Raw genomic sequence first — 23603 nt, 5'->3', positions numbered from 1 at the left:
CGGTTCAAACCAAACGGATCCCAACCCTACTCACAGCGCATGTGTCTAGGTGTGTGTCAAGGACCCCATCTGAAAAACGTTTGTGCCAGACACAACATTTTCCCAATATTCTTCATTTGAAAATAGCAGATCTACAAGCTCACAACGTCCCGCAATGTGGCGCGTTTTGACCTTGTAGATCGTCTATTTTCAAGTAGTCAATCGTTCAGCAGTAAATGGTTAAAGTGGTTACAGTGATTTTGATGCTGCGACCGAAGGTCGCATATACTCTGAAGAATCGTGTCGCTTGAGTGTCCTTCCTTCCTTCCTTCCTTCCTTCCGTATCCTCGTGACCGTCCTTCCGTATCCTCTGTGATGTCAGTGTGATGTCAGCGAGTTGTGACATCACTTCCTGTACAGGGCGGCTACACGAAATGTGGATAACACTATATATGGAGATAGTCCAGTCCATCATGTCATATGGGACTACCGTCATAGAAAGTAGCCATTGTTAGGCCGGAGTCATTGGCTGTCTAAACATGGAGATGTGGATAACACTATATATGGAGATAGTCTAGTCCAATATGTCATATGGGACTACCGTCATAGACAGTAGCCATTGTTAATCCGGAGTCAATGGCTGACTGTCTGTACAGGAAGTGATGTCACATGACATACTTTTTATGCCCATATATGAGTCCTAACATGGAGATGTGGATAACACTATATATGGAGATAGTCTAGTCCAATATGTCATATGGAACTACCGTCATAGACACAGCCATTGACTCCGGCCTAACAATGGCTACTGTCTATGACGGTAGTCCCATTATGACATGATGGACTGGACTATCTCCATATATAGTGTTCTCCACATTTCCATGTTTAGGCCCCATCGCTCACACCCTCGATGGGGTTGGCGATAGGGCCTTTCTGTGTGGAGTTTGCATGTTTCCCCGTGTCTCCTAGGGTTGATACCCTCACAAAAACATGAACAAACTCCCCCCAGAATGATAACAACTAGAATCGTCAGAGAAACACTGTGGTTGGCCAGATAGTCAAGAATTGGTGCGACCTCGCCCTTTAGGGCGAGGTCGCATGTCACCCTGAGGTGTCTTACTAGTTATTATACCGTACAATGTTGTAGGCATATTATGCCTTCTGTAATCTCAGCATTATGGATGAGCTAGGGCTCTGCTACGCTCAATGTATTTTCGAGAAAATAAATTAAGTTGAATAAAGGAAGGGAAATTCAAGCTACTGTTAAAGTTAGATATGAACTGCTTTGCATCGCACTGACTACAGTGAGTGAGGAGAGAGAGAGTGAGCGAGCCGATGCTCGATTAGCAGCCCGGCCGTCAGTGAAGAAAAATAGAAAAGTACTCCCATGTTTTACTTAAGTAACTAAAAGTAGAAATACTCTGTTAGAAGTCCCATGTCCAAAATGTACTTGCATAATGACGTTTTGGTATCAAAATGTACTGTATAAATAAAACGTAGTCATTTGCAGAATGTCCCATTTCACAGGTTTTCACAGCCTACCATAGATACAAATATCTTAGCAGTTCTAAGCTCACAATTATAGCTAAGCGTCTGCATTGTGATCTTGTATTTTCATTTCTAATGGCCTAAATATATAGACTGAAGTGGTTAATGTATGCCTTTATAATAATCGAAATATGCAAAGTAACTTAGCTGTTTACAAATATTTGTAGTAGAGTAAAAGTAGCCTACAATACTTGCCTCTGAGAAAGCCTCAAAATTGTACTTGGCCTACAGTAGGCTACTTGAGTGAGTATAATGTAATTTGTTACTTTACACCACTGCAGCCTGGCCCATCAGAACCGGTTGATCATGTAATAGCAGACAGACTTGTGTATTGGAAGCAATTAGCATGAGTGACTGGGGGTCGCAACAAGCTCCAGCAGCGATTTAGCAAGACAATGGGGACATTGGGACCATAGCGCCGTTTGGGGGGGAAAAACGGACCAAATGACAGAAGAAATAGGTCGATAGCATGAAAAGTGGGGTGGCAGTCCGGTCCAAAAAGACCCGGCTCCGGCGAACGTCTCATAGCTGTACGCTTGAGCTCCCAGGCGTACCCTATGTTACCGCCCCTGCCCCTGGGGGTCCCCGGACCCCACTTTGAGAACCACTGTATTCATGATCTATAAATCTGTACAATATTCATGTTTAAATGTGTTAGACACACAGATCGCTTGGAAAACCATCGCTATGGAAAACCAAACTTTATTGATTCTGTAACCCCCCCCCCCCACACACACACACACACACCTTACCTGATCCATTATTATAGTGTGTGTGTGTGTGGGTGGGTGTATTTGCATGCATGCACGTGCGTGCGTGCGTGCGTGCGTGCGTGCGTGCGTGCGTGTGTGTGTGTGTGCGCCTGTGCGTATGTGTGTCACTCAGTGAATGATGTATTTAATGTTTACTGTGTTGTTTTCTCATCAGATTCACATCGTCTCACACTGGACTCAAACACAGCACACAGAAAACTCTCTCTCTCTGAGAACAACAGGAAGGCGACTCGGGTGAAACAGCCTCATTCATATCCTGATCATATTGACAGGTTTGATAGACTGGCTCAGGTTCTGTGTACAGAGGGTCTGACTGGACGCTGTTACTGGGAGGTAGAGAGGAGTGGAACGGTTGCTATAGCAGTAACTTACAGAGGAATCAGTAGGAAAGGAAAGGGTGATGAATGTCAGCTTGGATTCAATAAAATGTCATGGAGTCTGGACTGTTATGATGGTAACCATGTTAACAGATACGCTGTCATACACAATAGTAAGACCACTTACCTTCCTGAGCGTCCCTCTGGCTCCAACAGAGTAGCAGTGTATCTGGACTGTCCTGCTGGGACTCTGTCCTTCTATGAAGTGTCCTCACCGACACTGACACACCTCTACACCGTCCAAAACACATTCACTGAACCTCTCTATGCTGGCTTTGGGTTAGTGGACCCTGACTCCTCTGTGTCTCTGTGTGAGGACAGACAGACAGACAGGCTGTGAGGACAGACAGACAGACAGACAGACAGACAGACAGACAGACAGACAGACAGACAGGCTGTGAGGACAGACAGACAGACAGACAGACAGACAGACAGACAGACAGACAGACAGACAGACAGACAGACAGACAGACAGGGTGTTCATAATGTATCATAATGTAATAATCAGGAACGGGGGGGGGGGGGGGGTGTTTATAGAATCAATATGGTTTGGTTTCCATAGCGATGGGGGGGGGGGGGGGGGACACATTTAAACATGAATATTGTACAGATTTATAGATCATGATATCATCATACAGTGGTTCTCAAAGTGGGGTCCAGGGACCCGCAGGGGTCCTTGAAGGGGGTCCCCAGCAACATTCATGTATATAGCATCAAAATCAGTGTAACCACTTTAACCATTTACTGTATAAATTGACTGTTTGAAAATAGACGATCTACAAGCACACAACATGTCGCATCACAGCGTGTTGTGAACTTGTAGATCTGCTATTTTCTAAAAATGAATCTTGTAAAAATGGAGTCTCTGGAACAAACTGTTCAGATTGACATGAAAAGGTTTGTTCTCAACCTGTGGGTCTGGACCCCCACCCGGTGACCCCCTTAGGGACCCCCATCTGGGGACCCCCAGAGGGACCCCCAGGGGGTCCCCAGATGACAGTGAAGTGACAATGAAAGAACTTTTAAAAGTAATCAAAGTATAAACTGGTCAAACATTGGACAAATTGTCAAATAACATAAAGAGGCAAATATTGTGAAAATAGACGATCTACAAGCTCACAATGCCTTGCAACGTGGAACTGAGTCAAACTAAATGTAATGCTTCAACTCTACAATTTACACTTTGTTTGAACTGGGGGGTCCCCAGTTCATTATGATTATTTTGGGGGTCGTGACCTATAAAGTGTGAGAACATCTGCTCTCAGGGGTCTTCAACGTTTTCAGGCCAAGGACCCCTTAGCAGAGAGAGAGATGAAGCAGGGACCCCTTAGCAGAGAGAGATGAAGCAGGGACCCCTTAACGGGACCCCTTAGCAGAGAGAGATGAAGCAGGGACCCCGTAGCAGAGAGAGATGAAGCAGGGACCCCTTAACGGGACCCCTTAGCAGAGAGAGATGAAGCAGGGACCCCTTAGCAGAGAGAGAGATGAAGCAGGGACCCCTTAGCAGAGAGAGAGAGATGAAGCAGGGACCCCGTAGCAGAGAGAGATGAAGCAGGGACCCCTTAACGGGACCCCTTAGCAGAGAGAGATGAAGCAGGGACCCCTTAGCAGAGAGAGAGATGAAGCAGGGACCCCTTAGCAGAGAGAGAGAGATGAAGCAGGGACCCCGTAGCAGAGAGAGATGAAGCAGGGACCCCTTAACGGGACCCCTTAGCAGAGAGAGATGAAGCAGGGACCCCTTAGCAGAGAGAGAGATGAAGCAGGGACCCCTTAGCAGAGAGAGAGAGAGATGAAGCAGGGACCCCTTAGCAGAGAGAGATGAAGCAGGGACCCCTTAACGGGACCCCTTAGCAGAGAGAGATGAAGCAGGGACCCCTTAGCAGAGAGAGAGATGAAGCAGGGACCCCTTAGCAGAGAGAGATGAAGCAGGGACCCCTTAGCGGGACCCCTTAGCAGAGAGAGATGAAGCAGGGACCCCTTAGCAGAGAGAGATGAAGCAGGGACCCTTTAGCAGAGAGAGATGAAGCAGGGACCCCTTAGTAGAGAGAGAGATGAAGCGGGGACCCCTTAGCAGAGAGATAGATGAAGCAGGGACCCCTTTAGAGAGAGATAGAGATGAAGCAGGGACCCCTTAGCAGAGAGAGATGAAGCAGGGACCCCTTAGCAGAGAGAGAGATGAAGCAGGGACCCCTTAGCAGAGAGAGATGAAGCGGGGACCCCTTAGCTGAGAGAGAGATGAAGCAGGGACCCCTTAGCTGAGAGAGATGAAGCAGGGAACCCTTAGCAGAGAGAGAGATCAAGCAGGGACCCCTTAGCAGAGAGAGAGATAAAGCAGGGACCCCTTAGCAGAGAGAGATGAAGCAGGGACCCCTTAGCAGAGAGAGAGATGAAGCAGGGACCCCTTAGCAGAGAGAGAGAGATGAAGCAGGGACCCCTTAGCAGAGAGAGATGAAGCAGGGACCCCTTAGCAGAGAGAGATGAAGCAGGGACCCCCTCTACATATTGTATAAATGTGTGATGGAGATTCTCATGGATTTCATAGATAGATTCATAGTCTTGTTTGAATCTTAACCAATTAAAATCTTAAATGGTCGATACTTAGTAAACTTGACATTTCACTCTGTACTTGGTCTGCTCTTTTTTACCTCCACACCAAACCTTTTTGCCAAGCTGGACGGGCAGGGTGCCTCGCAGCGCGAGGCGTTGAGAGCTTGTAGATCTGCTATTTTTGGCTACAGTTCTCCTCAGAATAAGGATGCGAGGGTTCAAGTTGTTCATTTAAAATAATTATCCTATCACATAAGGATTTGGTGGACCACCCTGTAGTAACTCTGAGGACCCCCTGTTGAAGACCCCTGCTCTAGAACATTTAAACATGAATACTGCAAAGTTTTATTGATAATGAAAACAAAAATACAATTACTCAAATGAAGGGTTTTGAGAATCATGTATTTTTGTTTTGTTTTGTTTGTTTTTTTTACCTATAAGATGGAATTATAAAATGTAAAACATTTATATTTACTCATATTTTCAATCAAATGAAACCATTGCTATTGTATTTACATTGTGCCAAAGTTAAATTAAACTGTGATACAATGTTTTGATAAAAACAACAATAAAATATTATAAAATAAAAACATTTTGAATGTAACTTTTTGAAGTGAGGGTTATTCTGTACGCACACGCGCGCACATACACACACACGCGCACATGCAGTAATCATTAGTGTGTGTTCAGTAACAGTGTTAAATAGCTCTATATTGTGACAGTAATCATTGCTATAGAGTGTTTGTTCAGTAACAGTGTTAAATAGCTCTATATTGTGACAGTAATCATTGCTATAGAGTCTTCAGTAACTGTTAAATAGCTCTATATTGTGACAGTAATCGTTGCTATAGAGTGTTTGTTCAGTAACAGAGTTAAATAGCTCTATATTGTGACAGTAATCATCGCTATAGAGAGTTCAGTAACAGTGTTAAATAGCTCTATTGTGACAGTAATCATTGCTATAGAGTGTTCAGTAACAGTGTTAAATAGCTCTATATTGTGACAGTAATCGTTGCTATAGAGTGTTTGTTCAGTAACAGTGTTAAATAGCTCTATATTGTGACAGTAATCATTGCTATAGAGTGTTCAGTAACAGTGTTAAATAGCTCTATATTGTGACAGTAATTGTTGCTATAGAGTGTTTGTTCAGTAACAGTGTTAAATAGCTCTACAGTATATTGTGACAGTAATCATTGCTATAGTGTTTGTTCAGTAAGTGTTAAACAGCTCTATATTGTGACAGTAATCATTGCTATAGAGTGTTCAGTAACAGTGTTAAATAGCTCTATATTGTGACAGTAATCGTTGCTATAGAGTGTTTGTTCAGTAACAGTGTTAAATAGCTCTATAAATGGGGCTACATTGACCCCTAGGGGTACTCAGAGGTACTACAGAGGGTATGTGAAAGAAAGTATGAAATGCAGTTGTATTTAATTATGAAACATTAAGAAAGTTTCAAACCAAATGAAATAAAAAAAAAGCTTGACTACACAACTGCTACAGAGTAGAAATTAATACTTATTTGCATATAACTATATATTTGCATAAATATCTTAATTTTAGGGTACTTTGAGTTTGATTCAGAAAGTACAGAAAGGGAAGTCAGAAAGGTTTGAGATGCACAGTGCACTGATAGACCAAACACTCTATATCAGGGGTCTTCAACATTTTCAGGCCAGGGACCCCTTAGTTGAGAGAGAGTTGAAGATGGACCCCTTAGTTGAGAGAGAGTTGAAGCAGGGACCCCTTAGTTGAGAGAGAGTTTAAGCAGGGACCCCTTAGTTGAGAGAGAGATGAAGCAGGGACCCCTTAGTTGAGAGAGAGAGATGAAGCAGGGACCCCTTAGTTTAAATAGAGATGAAGCAGGGACCCCTTAGTTGAGAGAGAGTTGAAGCAGGGACCCCTTAGTTGAGAGAGAGTTGAAGCAGGGACCCCTTAGTTGAGAGAGAGATGAAGCAGGGACCCTTTAGTTGAGAGAGAGAGAGAGATGAAGCAGGGACCCCTTAGTTGAGAGGGAGTTGAAGCAGGGACCCCTTAGTTGAGAGAGAGTTGAAGCAGGGACCCCTTAGTTGAGAGAGAGTTGAAGCAGGGACCCCTTAGTTGAGAGAGAGAGAGATGAAGCAGGGACCCCTTAGTTGAGAGAGAGATGAAGCAGGGACCCCCACAACCTGTTCATAGGTTCCATATAGTTTCATTGTTTGACAGCACAATCATCAGTGTATTTTGGATTCATGTCAATTTGTGTTTTCAGATATTTAACCACTTGAACCGTCAATACTCAATAAACTTGACCCCTTATACGCCAAACCTCTGCCAAAAATAGCCGATCTACAAGCTCACAACGCCTCGCAGCGCGAGGCGTTGTGAGCTTGTAGATCTGCTATTTTCGGCTAAAGTTCTCATAGGAGAGATAACAGGCAAACGTTGATCAAAGTAACAATTCTTCTACATTCTCTTAATTTTTAGACTTCTTGTAAATTAATTAATGCAAATGTTTAACAATAATTTAACTCTTGAGAGGATAAAATGAAACCAAATGGTTGGTTACCAACTCTCCATCATTTAGCTGGGGACCACCTGGAACCCCCTCAAGGTCCACAGGTGGTCCCCGGACCACTGGTTGAGAACCACTACTCTAATGATTACTGTCAGAAATAGAGAGTACACATGGAACCAAAATTGGTTCCATTGATTGATTGATTGATTGATTGATTGATTGATTGAGGTATTTATTAGAAGTATTGCATAGTAAAAGCTACAGTTTCATGACAGTTCACTGATACAAGGCCTGTGAGTTGTTTTTTCAGGGCGGTTTTAAAGGATGCTAGAACCTAGCCCAACCCTACCCTCCCCTGCCCCTTCTTTGTATATACTGTTTGTTTTAGACTTACTGTCTTCTTTTTTGTTTTTCTTTACATATCTACTGCATACTACTGTGTTCTATTTGTCTGTCATTCAATGTTATATGAGATACTTCAATGGTTTCCAGTGGAAATAAGCTTAGTCTTTTCATGGATCTCCTTTTAGTAGACCTTGTACCAGTGAACTGTACCGTCATGAAACTGTACCTTTTCCTATGCAAACTTCTAATAAAGTCTTCAATCAATCAATCAAATTTGCACTCCTTTAAGGCCTTCGGTAATGCCTTCCACATTTTGGTGGTACAGCAGGAGAATGAATTTGATCCTTGTGTACACTCTGAATTACAAACCCGGCTGTAAGGGTCCATTTGGTTCCATTTGTACACTCTCAGAGTTACAGACCTGTAAGGGTCCATTTGGTTCCATTTGCACACTCTCAGAGTTACAGAGCTGTAAGGGTCCATTTGGTTCCATTTGTACACTCTCAGAGTTACAGAGCTGTAAGGGTCCATTTGGTTAAATTTGTAAACTCTCAGAGTTACAGAGCTGTAAGGGTCCATTTGGTTCCATTTGTACACTCTCAGAGTTACAGAGCTGTAAGGGTCCATTTGGTTAAATTTGTAAACTCTCAGAGTTACAGAGCTGTAAGGGTCCATTTGGTTCCATTTGTACACTCTCAGAGTTACAGAGCTGTAAGGGTCCATTTGGTTCAATTTGTAAACTCTCAGAGTTACAGAGCTGTAAGGGTCCATTTGGTTCCATTTGTACACTCTCAGAGTTACAGAGCTGTAAGGGTCCATTTGGTTCCTTTTGTACACTCTCAGAGTTACAGAGCTGTAAGGGTCCATTTGGTTCCTTTTGTACACTCTCAGAGTTACAGACCTGTAAGGGTCCATTTGGTTCCATTCGTACTCTCTTGGTGAGCTTGTGAAATGAATACCAATCGATATATGAGGTCACAGCAAATATAACAAATAATAGTCAATTATTTAACAATAATAATAAATATATACAAATCTATAGATGAAGTCCCAGCTTATATAAAGAAATACTACTAATAATGATTTAATAATAATAAATAAATACTACTAATAATGATTTAATAATAATAAATAAATACAGATGAGATCCCAGCAGATATGGGTAATAATAATAATAATAATGATTTAATAATAATAAATAAATACAAATCTATAAATGAAGTCCCAGCATAAATAAATAGGCTACTACTAGTAATGATTTAATAATAATAAATAAATACTAATAATAATGATTTAATAATAATTAATAAATACTACTAATAATGATTTAATAATAATAAATAAATACAGATGAGGTCCCAGCAGATATAAATAAATACTACTAATAATGATTTCATAATAATACATAAATACAAATCTATAGATGAAGTCCCAGCATAAATAAATAGGCTACTATTAGTAATGATTTAATAATAATAAATAAATACAGATCAGGTCCCAGCATAATATTAATAAATACTAATATAATGATTTCATAATAATACATAAATACAGATCAGGTCCCAGTATATATTAATAAATACTAATATAATGATTTCATAATAATACATAAATACAGATCAGGTCCCAGTATATATTAATAAATACTAATATAATGATTTAATAATAATACATAAATACAGACTGCTGGGCAGAACCTTTTCATCGCTCCTCGTTCACCGGAAGTAAGAGGGAGCCGTTTGAGTGACGGAGTGGAAGCAGCGTGAGGTGAGTGTAGTTCTATATTTTTAGAGAAGGAGAGCTGCATACATACAGATCCTTCTCAAAAAATTAGAATATTGTGTAAAAGTTCATTTTCTTGTGTAACATAATATTTTTTTTAAACTTTCATATAGTTTAGATCCATTGTGCATGCAGTGACATATTCAAAAGTTTTGTTTTGTTTTAATTTAGATTTTTATGGCATACAGCTCATGAAAATCAAAAATCCATATCTCAAAATATTACAATATTCCACACAGCCACTCAAAAGAAGCATTTATAATACAGAAATGTTAAAGTTCTGAAAGGTTATGTTAATTTATGCACTCAGTACTTTGTATGGAATACTTTTGAACAAATTCCTTCATCAGGGTGGGGCGTGGCATGAAGGTGGTCAGCCTGAGGTACTGCTGAGGTGTTATGGAAGCCCAGGTTTGCTTTGATAGAGGCCATAAGCTCATCTGTGTGGTTGAGTCTGGTGTCTCTCATCTTCCTCTTGACAACACAACACCGATTCTCTGTGGGTTTCAGGTCAGGCCAGTTGGCTGGTCAGTTAAGGCCAGTAATACCATGGTCACTACACCAGTTACTAGTAGTTTTGGCTCTGTGGGCAAGTGCCAAGTGCTTCTGGCTAAAATAAATCAACATCTCAATAAAGCTTGTCAACCTACGGAAGCATTAAGTGCTCTAAAATCCCTGGGTAGATGACTGTCTTGACTCTGAACTTGACAAAACGCAGTGTGGGCAAAACCAGCATTGCATCGTATTGCAGGGAACAGAGCGAACAGGCTAACGTAAAGGTGCTTTACTTGATGATCTCCGTGGGGCCGAGGATGGTCCTGCCCAGTGCCGTCTCCTGGTACGCGGTGGCGTGGAGGTAGTCAAAGACCACCTCCTGCAGGTTGGTCTCCACCTCCTGCATCTCCCTCAGGATGACTCCTCGCTCGCGCTCGATCTCCGCTGCGCCCAGCGTGCTGTTCTGAATGATGTCGGCCAGGATCTCCACCGCTTGGAGTGAGAAAACCAGGGGACAATTAACCTATTTAGGCCTGGGATTATTGAATGCTTTAACCAGTGAAAAATAGCAGATATACAAGCTCACAGCGTGCTGCGAGCTTGTAGATCTGCTATTTTTGAAAAGGTTGTGAAAATGTGTGCAAATCTTTGAATATATGTATTTTTTGAAGCGAACGTTTGTAACTCAAATTTTGCTTCTGGGTGGTCCCTGGAACTAAATATTTTGAGATGCGGGTCCGTGGCCAAATACATATCATTTTGGGGGTCCTTCACATGAAAAGATTTGAGAACCACTGACATAGTAGTCTCTCAAGAACAGACTAACTGAGCTCCAGTTAAGTGAAAAGGACCCTTTCTTTGACGATGGCTGGCCAGATTGCTGACATAGAAACATAGGTTTTTCAAAAAAAACTTAGAAGGATTCAAAAGACACTAATCGGGTCAAAATTCTATTTTTCACGATTAAAAAATAATAGCAGACCTACAAGCTCGCAGAGCGGCACTCGGTGCCGCGCTGTGAGCTTGTATATCTGCAGTTACCTGCAGTTTCTAGCAGTTCCAACTGCTAGAAACCTTGGTGTGGTCCTGGACAGCCAGCTATCATTCAAGGCACACATTGCATCAGTCACCCGGTCCTGTAGGTTCACACTCTATAACATCCGTAAAATCAGACCTTTCCTCACCCAGGAGGCAGCCCAGCTCCTCATCCAGACATCTGTCATATCAAAACTTGTCTATTGTAACTCTCTACTCACTGGTCTCCCAGCATGTGCACTTAAACCTCTCCAACTGATCCAAAATGCCGCGGCACAACTGGTGTTCAACCAGCCTAAGTTCTCACATGTCTCTCCCCTTCTCCGCAGCCTCCACTGGCTCCCGGTTGCAGCCCGCACTGAATACAAAACACTGATGCTGACCTTCAAAGCAGCCAAAGGTATGGCTCCTCCATACCTCCAAAACCTGATCAACCCCTACACTCCCACCCGTTCACTTAGATCAGCCAACACAGGGATGCTGACAGAACCCTCGCTAAAAACCCCAGGGCAAAAATCCACTCGTCCGAGACAGTTTGCCCTTCTGGCCCCCAAGCTGTGGAATAAACTCCCTGACGCACTTAGAACAACGGACTCACTCGCTAGCTTTCGCCGTGGACTGAAGACTCACCTTTTCAGACTCCACCTTGACCCATAGCACTACTGAAACACTCAATGACCATACATGAAGCTAGTCAACATTTTTTTTTTTTTTTCTCTTTACTGATTTTATGTTTTAGATTGAAATTCATATGCATTTGTTAGATTGTTGTTGATGTTCTGACATGTTATCTTGTTGTATTATCTGCTTATTGTAAGTCGCTTTGGATTAAAAGCTAAATGCCTAAACTGTAAACTGTAATGTGCAAACATTGTTTTCTCACTCAACAGGAAACAAACCAACAAAAGGTTTAAATGTATAAAGGGTTATTTTCACATTTCTAAAGTGACAATTTAAGGACTTTTTAATAGGCTACGTCTCCACAAATTCATTTATTGGGGGCAGAAATTGTGAAGAAATTAGCAAAAAAAAAAGAAATAGCTAAAAATAGCTAAAATAGATCTACATGCGAGGCGTTTTGAGCATGTAGATCTGCTATTTTCACAATAGAACCGTGTTATACAAAATGTTGTGTTATTAAAGGAGTAGTTCACCCCCAAAATATATACCGGTACTATTGGGAGTTGTTTCTTGATTGTTAACTGATTATTGGTCATGTCAGCTCAACAAAAGTGTCTCCACACTTTTTTTTCAAGTAGGCTATGCTATAGCTCAGGGGTCTTCAACGTTTTCAGGCCAAGGACCCCTTAGTTGAGAGAGAGATGAAGCAGGGACCCCTTAGTTGAGAGAGAGATGAAGCAGGGACCCCCACAACCTGATCATAGATTCCATATAGTTTCATTGTTTGACAGCACAATCAGTGTATTTTGGATTCATGTTAATGTACGTGTTTTCAGATATTTAACCACTTGAATCGTCAATACTTTAATAAACTTGAACTTTTCACTCTGTACTTAGTCTGCTCTTTTTCCCCTCTACACCAAACCTCTTTGCCGAAAATAGCCGATCTACAAGCTCACAATGCTCACAAGCTTGTAGCTCTGCTATTTTTGGCTAAAGTTCTCAGAATATCGACGCAAGGATTCAAGTGGTAGGCTATATAAAAAAAGAAGGATTTGGAGGACCCCCTGTAGTAACTCTGAGGACCCCCTCCCTCCCCTAAGGGCCCCGGACCCCCTGTTCTGTTGAAGACCCCAAAACCACAAGCAGCTGTAAAACAAACAACATAATAAGCTATTAAACTACATTATGTTGACATGACATTGATGTCTCTAGCCGTGGTTAACACCATGGTCCCTCCTCCTTCTATCAGAGTATGCTAGCTATAGACGGGTTTCTGGTCCACGTTACACTGATAAAACTAGATGCGTGCGCAGGGTCCGTACCAAAATTAGCCAATGAAACCAGCGCTCCCCAAAACAACAGGTTTGGGGATTGGACGGAATTGATTACATGATACAGTCAGCTGTGCATTTAGTCTCAATGTTTGTAAACAAGAAACCCGTCTATAGCTAATTAGTTATTATCCAGCCCCTCTTTGACTACGGAGTCCACGTATGGTATCGTGACGCCCCACAAGCCCTAAAAACTAAACTCCAAACAGCCCAAAATAAACTAATTGGGGTCCTGCTTAACCTTCCCTATCAGACTCACCTCACCGCTACTCACCAGTTAAGAGTGGGGTGGCTCAGAGTAGATAACAGAGTACAGCAACTTGCAATGGGCCTGGTGTACAAGATACACTACACCACTATGATACCCAAGTACCTGTCAAAATACTTTATAAACGTTAAGGATGTCCATAATTACAACACCAGAGGCAGCGCCACAGATCACTTTCAACCCAGAGTCAAAACCAACAAAGGGTCAAACTCATTCTTCTGCTATACCACCAAGGCCATAAAGGAGTGTGGATCACTAGCATCCTTTAAAATTGCCCTGAAAAAAACACTTACAGGCAGTAGCCGTTCGCAACTGGTAAAAAACAAACCTAGCTCAGCCCTCCCCCCTCCCCCCTGCCCCTTCTTTGTATATACTTTCTGTTTGTTTATACTTACTGTTTTATTTTTTTTAGTTCTTTCATTTTCTTTTCTTTACATATCTACTGTATAGTACTGTGTTCTATTCGTCTGTCATTCAATGTTATATGAGATACTTAAATGGTTTCCTGTGGAAATAAGCTTAGTCTTTTCATGGATCTCCTTTTAGTAGACCTTGTACCAGTGAACTGTACCGTCATGAAACTGTACCTTTTCCTATGCAAACTTCTAATAAAGTCTTCAATCAATCAATCAATCAATTAGCCCACAGTCCGTCGCCCAATAAATTAAAACAATTAACGAATAAGTAACGCTGATTCCTCAATGATTCATTCTTCTTGAATAAGATGACATTGGGCTTGTGGCAGGGCAGCTCTAACCTGACTTGTGCCCGATGGTGGCAGTAGTGCGTAGGCTACCGCCCTACTTTACCATCTGGGATCTCTCGGGCAGACCCGATGTAAGGGCCATTTTTTTGAAATTCTTTATCAGGTGATTGGATGTGGCCGTCTCTCTATCACAGTCTGGGAGTGCCAACTCCAACCACTCATATTGGCCTGTCTGCATCCACGTGGTCTGCAATCAGACTCTATTGGCCCACGTGGTCTGCAATCAGACTCTATTGGCTCAGAGCCGCTCAGAGCCCGCCCGTAGCTGCCGCTGATTCGTCCGGCCCGGGGCTTTACGAGCGTTATCAACTCCCCCCGAGAGATCTCAGATGGTAAAGTAGGGCGGTAGCCTACGCACTACTGCCACCATCGAGCGCAAGTCAGGTTAGCCGCTCACCTGAGCACACGAACACGACGTTGGAGTTGACAAAAAAATCAAACTAATATATCATGAATTGTGTGTTCTTTTTTTTGTTTTTTTCTACAATGTGCGCCCAGTGCACGACGGGGAACAAAATGTGTCGCTCTCTGATATCCGGTAAAGTTCTCTAGGCGCCAGGCGGATACGGAAGTGGTGTGCGCATGGATGTGTGCGTGCAAGAGTACGGAATACGGAAGGCGGGCGCAAGACCGGATCACACGCCTGATAGAGTTATAGAACCATCACAATATGTTGCTGCGTCACATCCATCACCCATCAAATATGGCGGTGTTTATCTAAACTTTTTCATTTCAAGGACCCCGAAAATGATCTAGGACACACCACTGGTTTTGGCCGAGGACATATTTTGTGCCATAAAAGATTTGTTTGGTTAAAATAATTCAGAAATACAAAATAATAATAATCTAATGTTTTCAAGATTGTTTGAAAATCTTCAGATCTACAACCTCAGTGTAACACAAAAGTAACGCAAAACATTTGAGTCCTTTTTTCCACCACTGAAGCTGATTATTTGGTGCCACCTACTGGCCATTCTGCGTTAGTGTTTGAACGTGGAGAACAGTTGTGTTGGAGCTGATTAGTTGTTTGAGATTGATTGATTGATTGATTGATTGATTGAAGACTTTATTAGAAGTTTGCATAGGAAAAGGTACAGTTTCATGACGGTACAGTTCACTGGTACAAGGTCTACTAAAAGGAGATCCATGAAGAGACTAAGCTTATTTCCACAGGAAACCATTTAAGTATCTCATATAACATTGAATGACAGACGAATAGAACACAGTACTATACAGTAGATATCTACAGCTGTGCTGCTCCGAAAAATATCATCATCGTGCCATCCTTCGAATGCCTGTAAGTTTTAAAGTTTCATGTTATGTCCTAATAGTAGCTTAGTTTTCACTATATTTAAAAAACTGCATTCATGGTCTGCAGGGGTGTCACACCAAATTCTGGGCCCTGGGTACAAGGATTCACTGCGGGCCCCCCATGAATGTTAACTATTGAAAAATAGCAGATATACAAGCTCACAGCTGCGAGCTTGTAGATCTGCTATTTTTGAAAATTTGTGAAAATGTGTGCCAAGAAACCTATGTTTCCATGTCAGTGATGCTCAAACTTTTTCATGTGAAGGACCCCCCCATCTCAAAATATTTAGTTCCAGGGACCCCCCAGAAGCAAAATTTTAGTTACAAATGTTCACTTAAAAAATACATATATTCAAAGATTTGCGCACATTTTCACGACTTTTCAAAAATAGCAGATCTACAAGCTCGCAGTGCGGCACTCGGTGCCGCGCTGTGAGCTTGTATATCTGCTATTTTTCAATAGCTAAAGTTACTAGGGCCCCTCCACCTTGGGCCCTGGTAACTCAGTCCCACTTTCCTACCCCTTGTGACGCCCCTGATGGTCTGGAGAGGGCACTTTTTAGATAAAAGGGCAGGGGCTCAAGCCCCCTTTGATGTCTATGTGTGCACGTGCCTGGAGCGAGGGGGTGTGTCTGTGTCCCAGGTTGTCAATGGTCAGACATTAAAAGCACACTAGCATCAATATGAGTTCACTGACACAACGCAACCCCTTTATTATCCTCAAACCATTATTTCTCCACCGAAAATGTGTTTTAAATCTGCACTGTCTGGCGTGACGATAACGGCATTTAAAAATAAAAGGCACAAAATAATACACACATTTCACAAGCCGTGTGTAGGCCTACGTTAATAGCGATATCATTTTCACATTGTTTGTACACACGTGTAAAATATTCATATTAAATGGAGGCTATGATAGTTTTTTATTGTTTTTAAATGGACTGAATGAACAAAAGGCATTCTCCTCCTCCTGCCCTGCCTACTGTTGGTGCGTACCACGGCACGCCCATACACACACGTTATGTGTGTAGACCAGTGTACAGTCAGTCTCTCACACACACACACACACACACACACCGGGCTGGAAAAGTGGCGAGCGAAAGAGAAAAGCGAAGCTGCTTCGGACTGGGAATAGAAAGAATCCAGCAGGCAGCAGACCCAGAGTTAACGGTCAGCATTCAGCAACGGTCCCATCATAATATATATATATTATATGGGACAACAAAGCAGTGAACGGAGGGTCTAAGATACACACGGAGCAATAAGGGAACGCGACGTTTTTCTGTTTGGTCTTTTTGTTTTAAAAAGCGGACAGAGGAGGAGGATCTCTCTCTGTGTCTCTCTCTCTCTCTCTCTCTCTCTCTCTCTCTCTCTCTCTCTCTCTCTCTCTCTCTCTCTCTCTCTCTCTCTCTCTCTCTCTGTGCACTTAAGGCTGCTAGAGTCGCTCAGTCTGCAGCCTTTCTGTCTTTGCACGCCAGTACGGCACCCAACAACAACGGTTCCGTTCGGCTCCGTTTTTGTGTTCGGAGGAGAAAATGGACCGGTGGTCCTCCTGAACGGGCCCTGGCCGGGGCCGGGGGGAGCCGAGCCGAGCCGAGCCGAGCTGAGCCTCTCAGCAGAGCCGCTCTGCAGCATCGCGTCGACGGGACACGGACCGGACGGTTGCTGTTGTTGTTGCTTTTCGGGTGGAGGGTGAACCGTTGGAAGCCGTTGGAATGAGGATGAACCGTTCCACTCAGATGGCTTCTTACTAAGCTCACCATCACAGAGTCTGGGGTGGGTGGTGGGGAGGAGAGGAGGGGGCTGCCTGGGGTATCCCCGACCCAGAACCAACCAACCAACCAACGAACGGATTATATTATACCTCCTATACGTGCTTTTATTGCGTGAAACTTGCGTGTTTTTCTGTGTAATTTCTTTGGATCGCTGGTCGTCATCATGGGCAAGGAGCAGGAGCTGCTGGAAGCCGCCCGCACCGGCAATGTGGCCACCGTGGAGAAACTACTGACGGGGAGGAGAGGAGGGATCCTGGGCTCAGCCTCCGGGTCCATACCGCTGCCCAGTCTACTGAGGTGAGAGAGATAATAACAACCTATGGCATTGGTCCGAAATCTCATTGTTCCGACATCCCATTAGTAGTCAGAATCTGGTGATGTTAAAGGACAACTTTGTTGTTTTTACAACAAGGGTTCATATTTTAGATTGTTATTCGAGAAAAGACAATGTGAGTGTTAAAATGTTTTCATTTGCTTCGTTCTATTGTTTTATGGCGTTTACCGTGCTAAAATGTGGGCCATGCATGCGCATGGGGGCATGCGTGGCTAAATATGTATTTTTACACAGAATAAGCCAGCAGTTTCTTTATTGCTGTTTACAGTAACACTTCTAGCCCCCATAAGTCACATCCAAACATGAAAGGTTGCGTTGTATCTTGGGAATGGGCTTATTCTGTGTAAAATGACATATTTAGCCACTTGTACGCATGCCACCAACCACTGAAATAAGAATCTCTACAACAATAGAAAGAAGTAAATGAAATCAATTTAACACTCATCTTTTATATTCTTTAATTACAATCTAAAATATGAACCCTTGTTGTAAAAAAAACTAAAGTTGTCCTTTAATCTGGTGAAAAATACTAATACCTCAGTAAAACTATTCCTAAACCTAACCCTAACCTCAGTAAAACTATTCCTAAACCTAACCCAAACTCTAACCTCAATAAAAACTATTCCTAAACCTAACCCTAACTAAATTCGGACAAATGAGATGTAGGACTAATGAGATTTCTGAATTATGAGCAGTCCCCCCATATACTGTAATGTTGTACCATAGTGTGCTGCTGCTGTAGCTCTACTGTGGGAGGGCTATTCGCTGTGATATAACCGTAGTGGTTGTTATCTGCTGTGTGCGAAATATCTATTGACAACATGATCTACAGCGGTGTTTCTCAACCTTTTTTCTGCATGGGCACACTTTTCATGTCCCAAGAATCCATGGGCACACCAACATAATATGGGGGTGTATGTTAAGGCTGTCGCACAACAGTAGTGAAAACAGCAGATCTACAAGCACACAACGCCTCGCACCGCAAGGCGTTGTGTGCTTGTAGATCGGGCTGTTTTAAGGGGCACACTTGACCCTTCTCAGGGGCACCAAAGGTCCCCAGGCACAGTGGTTGAGAAACACTGGTCTAAAGCAGTGTTTCTCAAGGTGGATTCCAGGGACTCTCTCTGTGGGTTCCTTAATTAGGGGGGGGGGGGGGGGGGTAAATGGACCCATGCCAGTCTGTAACTCTGACAAGTGTACAAATGGAACCAAATGATTTGGTTCGGGTTAAGGGGAAGACCTTGGCCTTTGAAAGTTTTGAGAAACACTATGGTCTATGCAGAACTGTGTACACTTTTACTACCAACTTAATGTGAAACATACTCCAGACAGCAACTACAACAATCTCTCTCTGCAACAGTTTTCATGCATCACAGTTACGTGCAGGCAGAGCAGGGATATATACAATGGTTTTTAAGGTGGTTGGGTTCCATTTGATATCCTTCTCTTATCACAGCAGCTCACGAATCTTGCTGCTGTGTTTGCACATTGTTTTACTTCACCCAGCAGGTATGGGAGTTTTTCATCATTGGTCATATTTGCAAATTGTTTCCACTTCATTTTGTGTGCAGTGGGTGCAAAGTCTGTTTTCTCTAGGGAGCCAGGTATGCCTGTGACGTCCTTTCTCGATTGCAAGACTGTGCTCACTGAGTCTGTACCTAGTCAAGATTTTTCTTTGTTTTGGGTCGGCCAACTTGCTCAGGTATTCTGCCATGGTGTATTCTCTGTTTAGGGCCAAATAGCATTCTAGTTTGCTCTGCTTTTGGGTTGCTTCTCTCCAATGTGTCAGGTAGCTTTCTTTCTGCTGTTTTATAATTTGGTTTAGTCCAGTGAATTGTCTGTCTGGTGGCTCTGCTTGTGTTTGTGTTCCCGGACCAGTTGGCTGAGGGGGCATCTCCGTAGGGTTTCTCTGTGTGTGAGTGCCTTGTTATGAAGTGCATATGGGTCACTTTCTTTTAAGTGGTTACCACTTTGCGTGATTTTTAGGCAAGATCTGTAGGAGCAGTGTCCATGAATGTTGTCAGAAAAAAGCAGCCTCATGGTGGCGCTAGAACAGGGGCATGTGAGAAATGAGGGGCGGAGGTTGTGGTTTGTCAGACAAGGATTGTGTGCCCAAAGTTTGGCATCCCACGAAAAACATTCCTTTCCGAGAAATGGCCGCCACAAAACTGTGAAAAATGATGACTCATCACTAAACCATAGTTTTATGGGGTCCGTTTTTAGCCCAAGGAATGTTTTTCCTGCAAAACAAATGTTTGCATTGGATTCAGAATCCTGAAAAACACCTTGTTTGACCCCTTACATGCTACTTAAAGCATATTTATTTTTTGTATTATTTTACTCTATAGTAAAGTCTATGAGAGCCCAACTTTGATTGGCTCCCACAAGTTTCCCAAGACAAATCTGCGATGCCCCTATGGCCAAAAGTTTTCCATATGGCATGTTCTAACTGTGTGCCAAATGTCATGCTTCTTTCATAAAATGCACGATTCCATCAAAATACAGTGAAAAATAGCAGATATACAAGCTCATTTAAAAAAAAAAAAAAGTCATGAAAATGTGTGCAAATCTTTGAATATATGTATTTTCAAAGCGAACGTTTGTAACTCAAATTTTGCTTCTGGGTGGTCCCTGGAACCAAATATTTTGAGATGGGGGCCCGTGGACAAATAAATATCATTTTGGCGGTCCTTCACATGAAAAGGTTTGAGAACCACTGACATAGTAGTCTCTCAAGAACAGACCAACTGAGCTCCAGTTAAGTGTAAGCATCTTTGATGCCGGCTGGCCAGATTGCTGACATAGAAACATAGGGTTTTTCAAAAATATTTTATAGAATCGGGTCAAAATTCTAATTTTCACGACTTTTCAAAAATTGCAGATCTACAAGCTCGCAGCGTGGCACTCGGTGCCGCGCTGTGAGCTTGTATATCTGCTATTTTTCAATAGTTAAAGCATAAAATAATGATACACAATAATGTGTACCTGTTCTACACATCCACCTCTGAGCTGAGTGAGCCCACTGGTGCAACCTTTCACCCCAGGGACGTGCAGAGAATGTTAGAGAGTGACGGGGGCTGAAATTTGGAAAAGGGCACTGAAAATGGCAGACCTCCAAGCTCACAACGCGTCGCAGCGGTAGGCTATTTTGGGCGCTTGATACCACGCTGAGCTAAACAAGTCAAGAACATAATCAAGTCAATACTGGAGATGTGGTGTACGGTATGGATTTCTACATAGAGAGGGCAGAGAGGGAGAGTTTGGACAAGGCAATTCTCTTGAATGCTGCCTTCAGGTATGGCATGGAAAGAGGGGGCATTTGCATTTCTTTCACCATAGTAAAAATCAAACCTCGGTTCGAAGTGAAGCGGTGAACTTTTATTCTATGTGTTCTAGAGCTATGAACTCTGTGATCTATACATCCATCCAATTCTGAATGAATGAAAGATTTTATCTGGAGGGCCGAATTGTCATGTGAAGCTTGACCAATCCTCAAAGTATGGTCTCATTGGACATTTTTAATCATCCAATCATCAGACCGGGACGGACGTTACACACATATTCTGGATGTTCCTGTTCATGTCTGTTTCTCCATCTGTTGGACTGCATGCAGACACACACAGACATGTTGAGTTGCACGTACTGAGCTGTGTGTGTGTGTGTGTGTGTGTGTGTGTGTGTGTGTGTGTGTGTGTGTGTGTGTGTGTGTGTGTGTGTGTGTGTGTGTGTGTGTGTGTGTGTGTGTGTGTGTGTGTGTGTGTGTGTGTGTGTGTGAGTGAGTGAGATCTTAACCACTTGAACCTTAGGCTCTCTATTCTTGGGATGTCATCATACCCGACGAACATTCGGTGAAAATAGATGATCTGCTGCGAGTTGCAGCAAGCTTGTAGATGCTCTGTTTGGTGTTGAGGGGGAAAAGAAGGGAGCCAAGTCAGGGGCGACTGGGGGACCCCTGGGCCGGGGGACCCCAGGACTGGGGACCCCTGGTGGACCCCTGGGCTGGGGGACCTCTACTTCGCTGACCCCGGTCAGCGAAGTATAGAGAGTTTAAGTGGTTAATTGTTTTCCTCTACTTAAAAGTACGTGACCCTTACTCTGTCGTTTGTCTCTAAGGCAGTGGTTCTCAACCTGTGTGTGTGTGTGTGTTGTGTGTGTGTGTGTGGGGGGGGGGGGGGGTCGTTTTCTCACTCAACAGTAAACAAACCAACATAGCGGTAGCGATAAAACACATGTTAAAAGTTTAAAAAATATTCTTAGTGGATCAAGGTAAATTCAGGGGGTTCAAGTTTGGGTCCCTTCACTTACTATACAGGAAAAAAAGACCCCCCAAGCATGTGAGGGGTCTAACTAGTGGGTTTTCATGATTCTGAATCCATTGCAAGCATTTGTTTTGCACGAAAAACATTCCCCTGGACAAAAACTGACCCACAACACTATGGTGTAGTGATGAGTCATCACTTTTCACACTTTTGGGTGGGTCAATTTTTAGCCCGAGGAATGTTTTTTGTGCAAAACAATTGCTTGCAATGGATTCAGAATCATGAAAAAGCCCTAGTTAGTTAACCCCCTGAATTTACCTTGATCCACTAAGAATATTTTGGACGATTTTTAACATGTTTTTTGGATGACCCTAAGGATCATAAAAAACCTTGAACCATTACTAGTGCAATTTCTTTTGGGTCAAACCTCAGATTGACTGGCCTACACTACCTTGATCCAGACAAGGATGAGAACCACTGCTCTAAGAGCCTTGCACACAAAGTCTGATCAAAGAATAAATCCATGTTTGTTTTCATTTGAAGCCAGTGGGTTTTGGGCGTTGCGTTTAAAAATGTATGGACTGCTGCTTCAGCTCTGTGTGCAACGCCATTGATTCACCCTGATCTTGCACTTTGTAAGCTGCCCTGTATAGTAGAGCAGTGTTTCTCAAATGGGGGTACGTGTACCCCTAGGGGTACGCGGAGGTACTGCAGGGGGTACTCAAGATAATGGCCCCCAAAAAGAAAAATAGAAGTATAAACCATGATACTATTATTCATAGTTAAATAATTAACTACAATTGAATTAGAAGGAGAAAAAACTTTTACTGTTATGTTTAATGATGACACTTGGAGAAACTTGTTGTGAGCCTGATAGTTGCCAACCCAAATTACATATAAGGCTACCAGGCAACTGTCAACTGGTATGTGTTTGAATGTTGTTTGAACTTTGAATGTAAGTTACTAGAATTTCACGGGCGCTTCGCTGTTAAAAGTTGTTATCCTTATGCATAGATTAAAAGCTGCCGTTTCATTTGCTGTGATGTTGAAAGTGAACATGGCAAATGAACTGAAATCAGTGGTGGAAAAAGTACTCACATGTTACTAAAAGTATCAATGAGCAGAGTGAGATCAACATGACACAACAGTTAGCTTAAATGGGACTAATAGTGGTTTGTCAGTAGTCAGTGTCAAATTAGACAAAGTACAAATTGTATTTAAGGCAGGTGCATGTGAGATTCAAGTTAGAAGAGAGGCTTAGCTTACAAAACTGCAGACGAATTGACAGGACGGGTGTAAATGTTAATGTGTCTGATAGCTGAATGTTTGTGAGACAAATATTGTGAAAGAAATTGTTTATCTGCAATTGTGTCTGGATTCTTAACCATTGTGAGACAAAAGTTATGAAAGTAGCTGTTTATCTGCACTTGTGGGCTGTATTTCTCTGTTCTGAGATATTGTAGGTATTTTGCAAAACTCTCCTCCAGAGAAACACCACAATTCTTTCACATTTCACAAGCCCTAGTTGCTTATTTTTGGCTTATTTTTATAGACCTG

The 23603-nt window shown here is 42.6% G+C and overlaps 2 protein-coding genes across 2 annotated transcripts in view; both read left to right on the top strand.

Annotated features, from left to right (window-relative positions):
• LOC308308969 (protein NLRC3-like) overlaps positions 1-23603 on the top strand; it is a gene marked incomplete at both ends in the record, with an annotated part of 283646 nt that overhangs the window by 192231 nt on the left and 67812 nt on the right. The window lies entirely within an intron of this gene.
• On the top strand, positions 1997-3146 carry LOC308308474 (stonustoxin subunit beta-like; the record flags this gene model as incomplete). The annotated part of the gene is made up of 2 exons (XM_080753889.1): positions 1997-2057; positions 2455-3146. The coding sequence occupies 2 exons, from the start codon at positions 1997-1999 to the stop codon at positions 3015-3017; spliced, it is 624 nt and encodes a 207-aa protein (XP_080610015.1). The 3' UTR covers positions 3018-3146.

The sequence above is a fragment of the Nannobrachium achirus genome (genome assembly GCF_963921795.1).
Source record: "Nannobrachium achirus genome assembly, chromosome: 23".
NCBI lineage: Eukaryota > Metazoa > Chordata > Actinopteri > Myctophiformes > Myctophidae > Nannobrachium > Nannobrachium achirus.
This window is presented reverse-complemented; position numbering and strand designations above follow the sequence as displayed.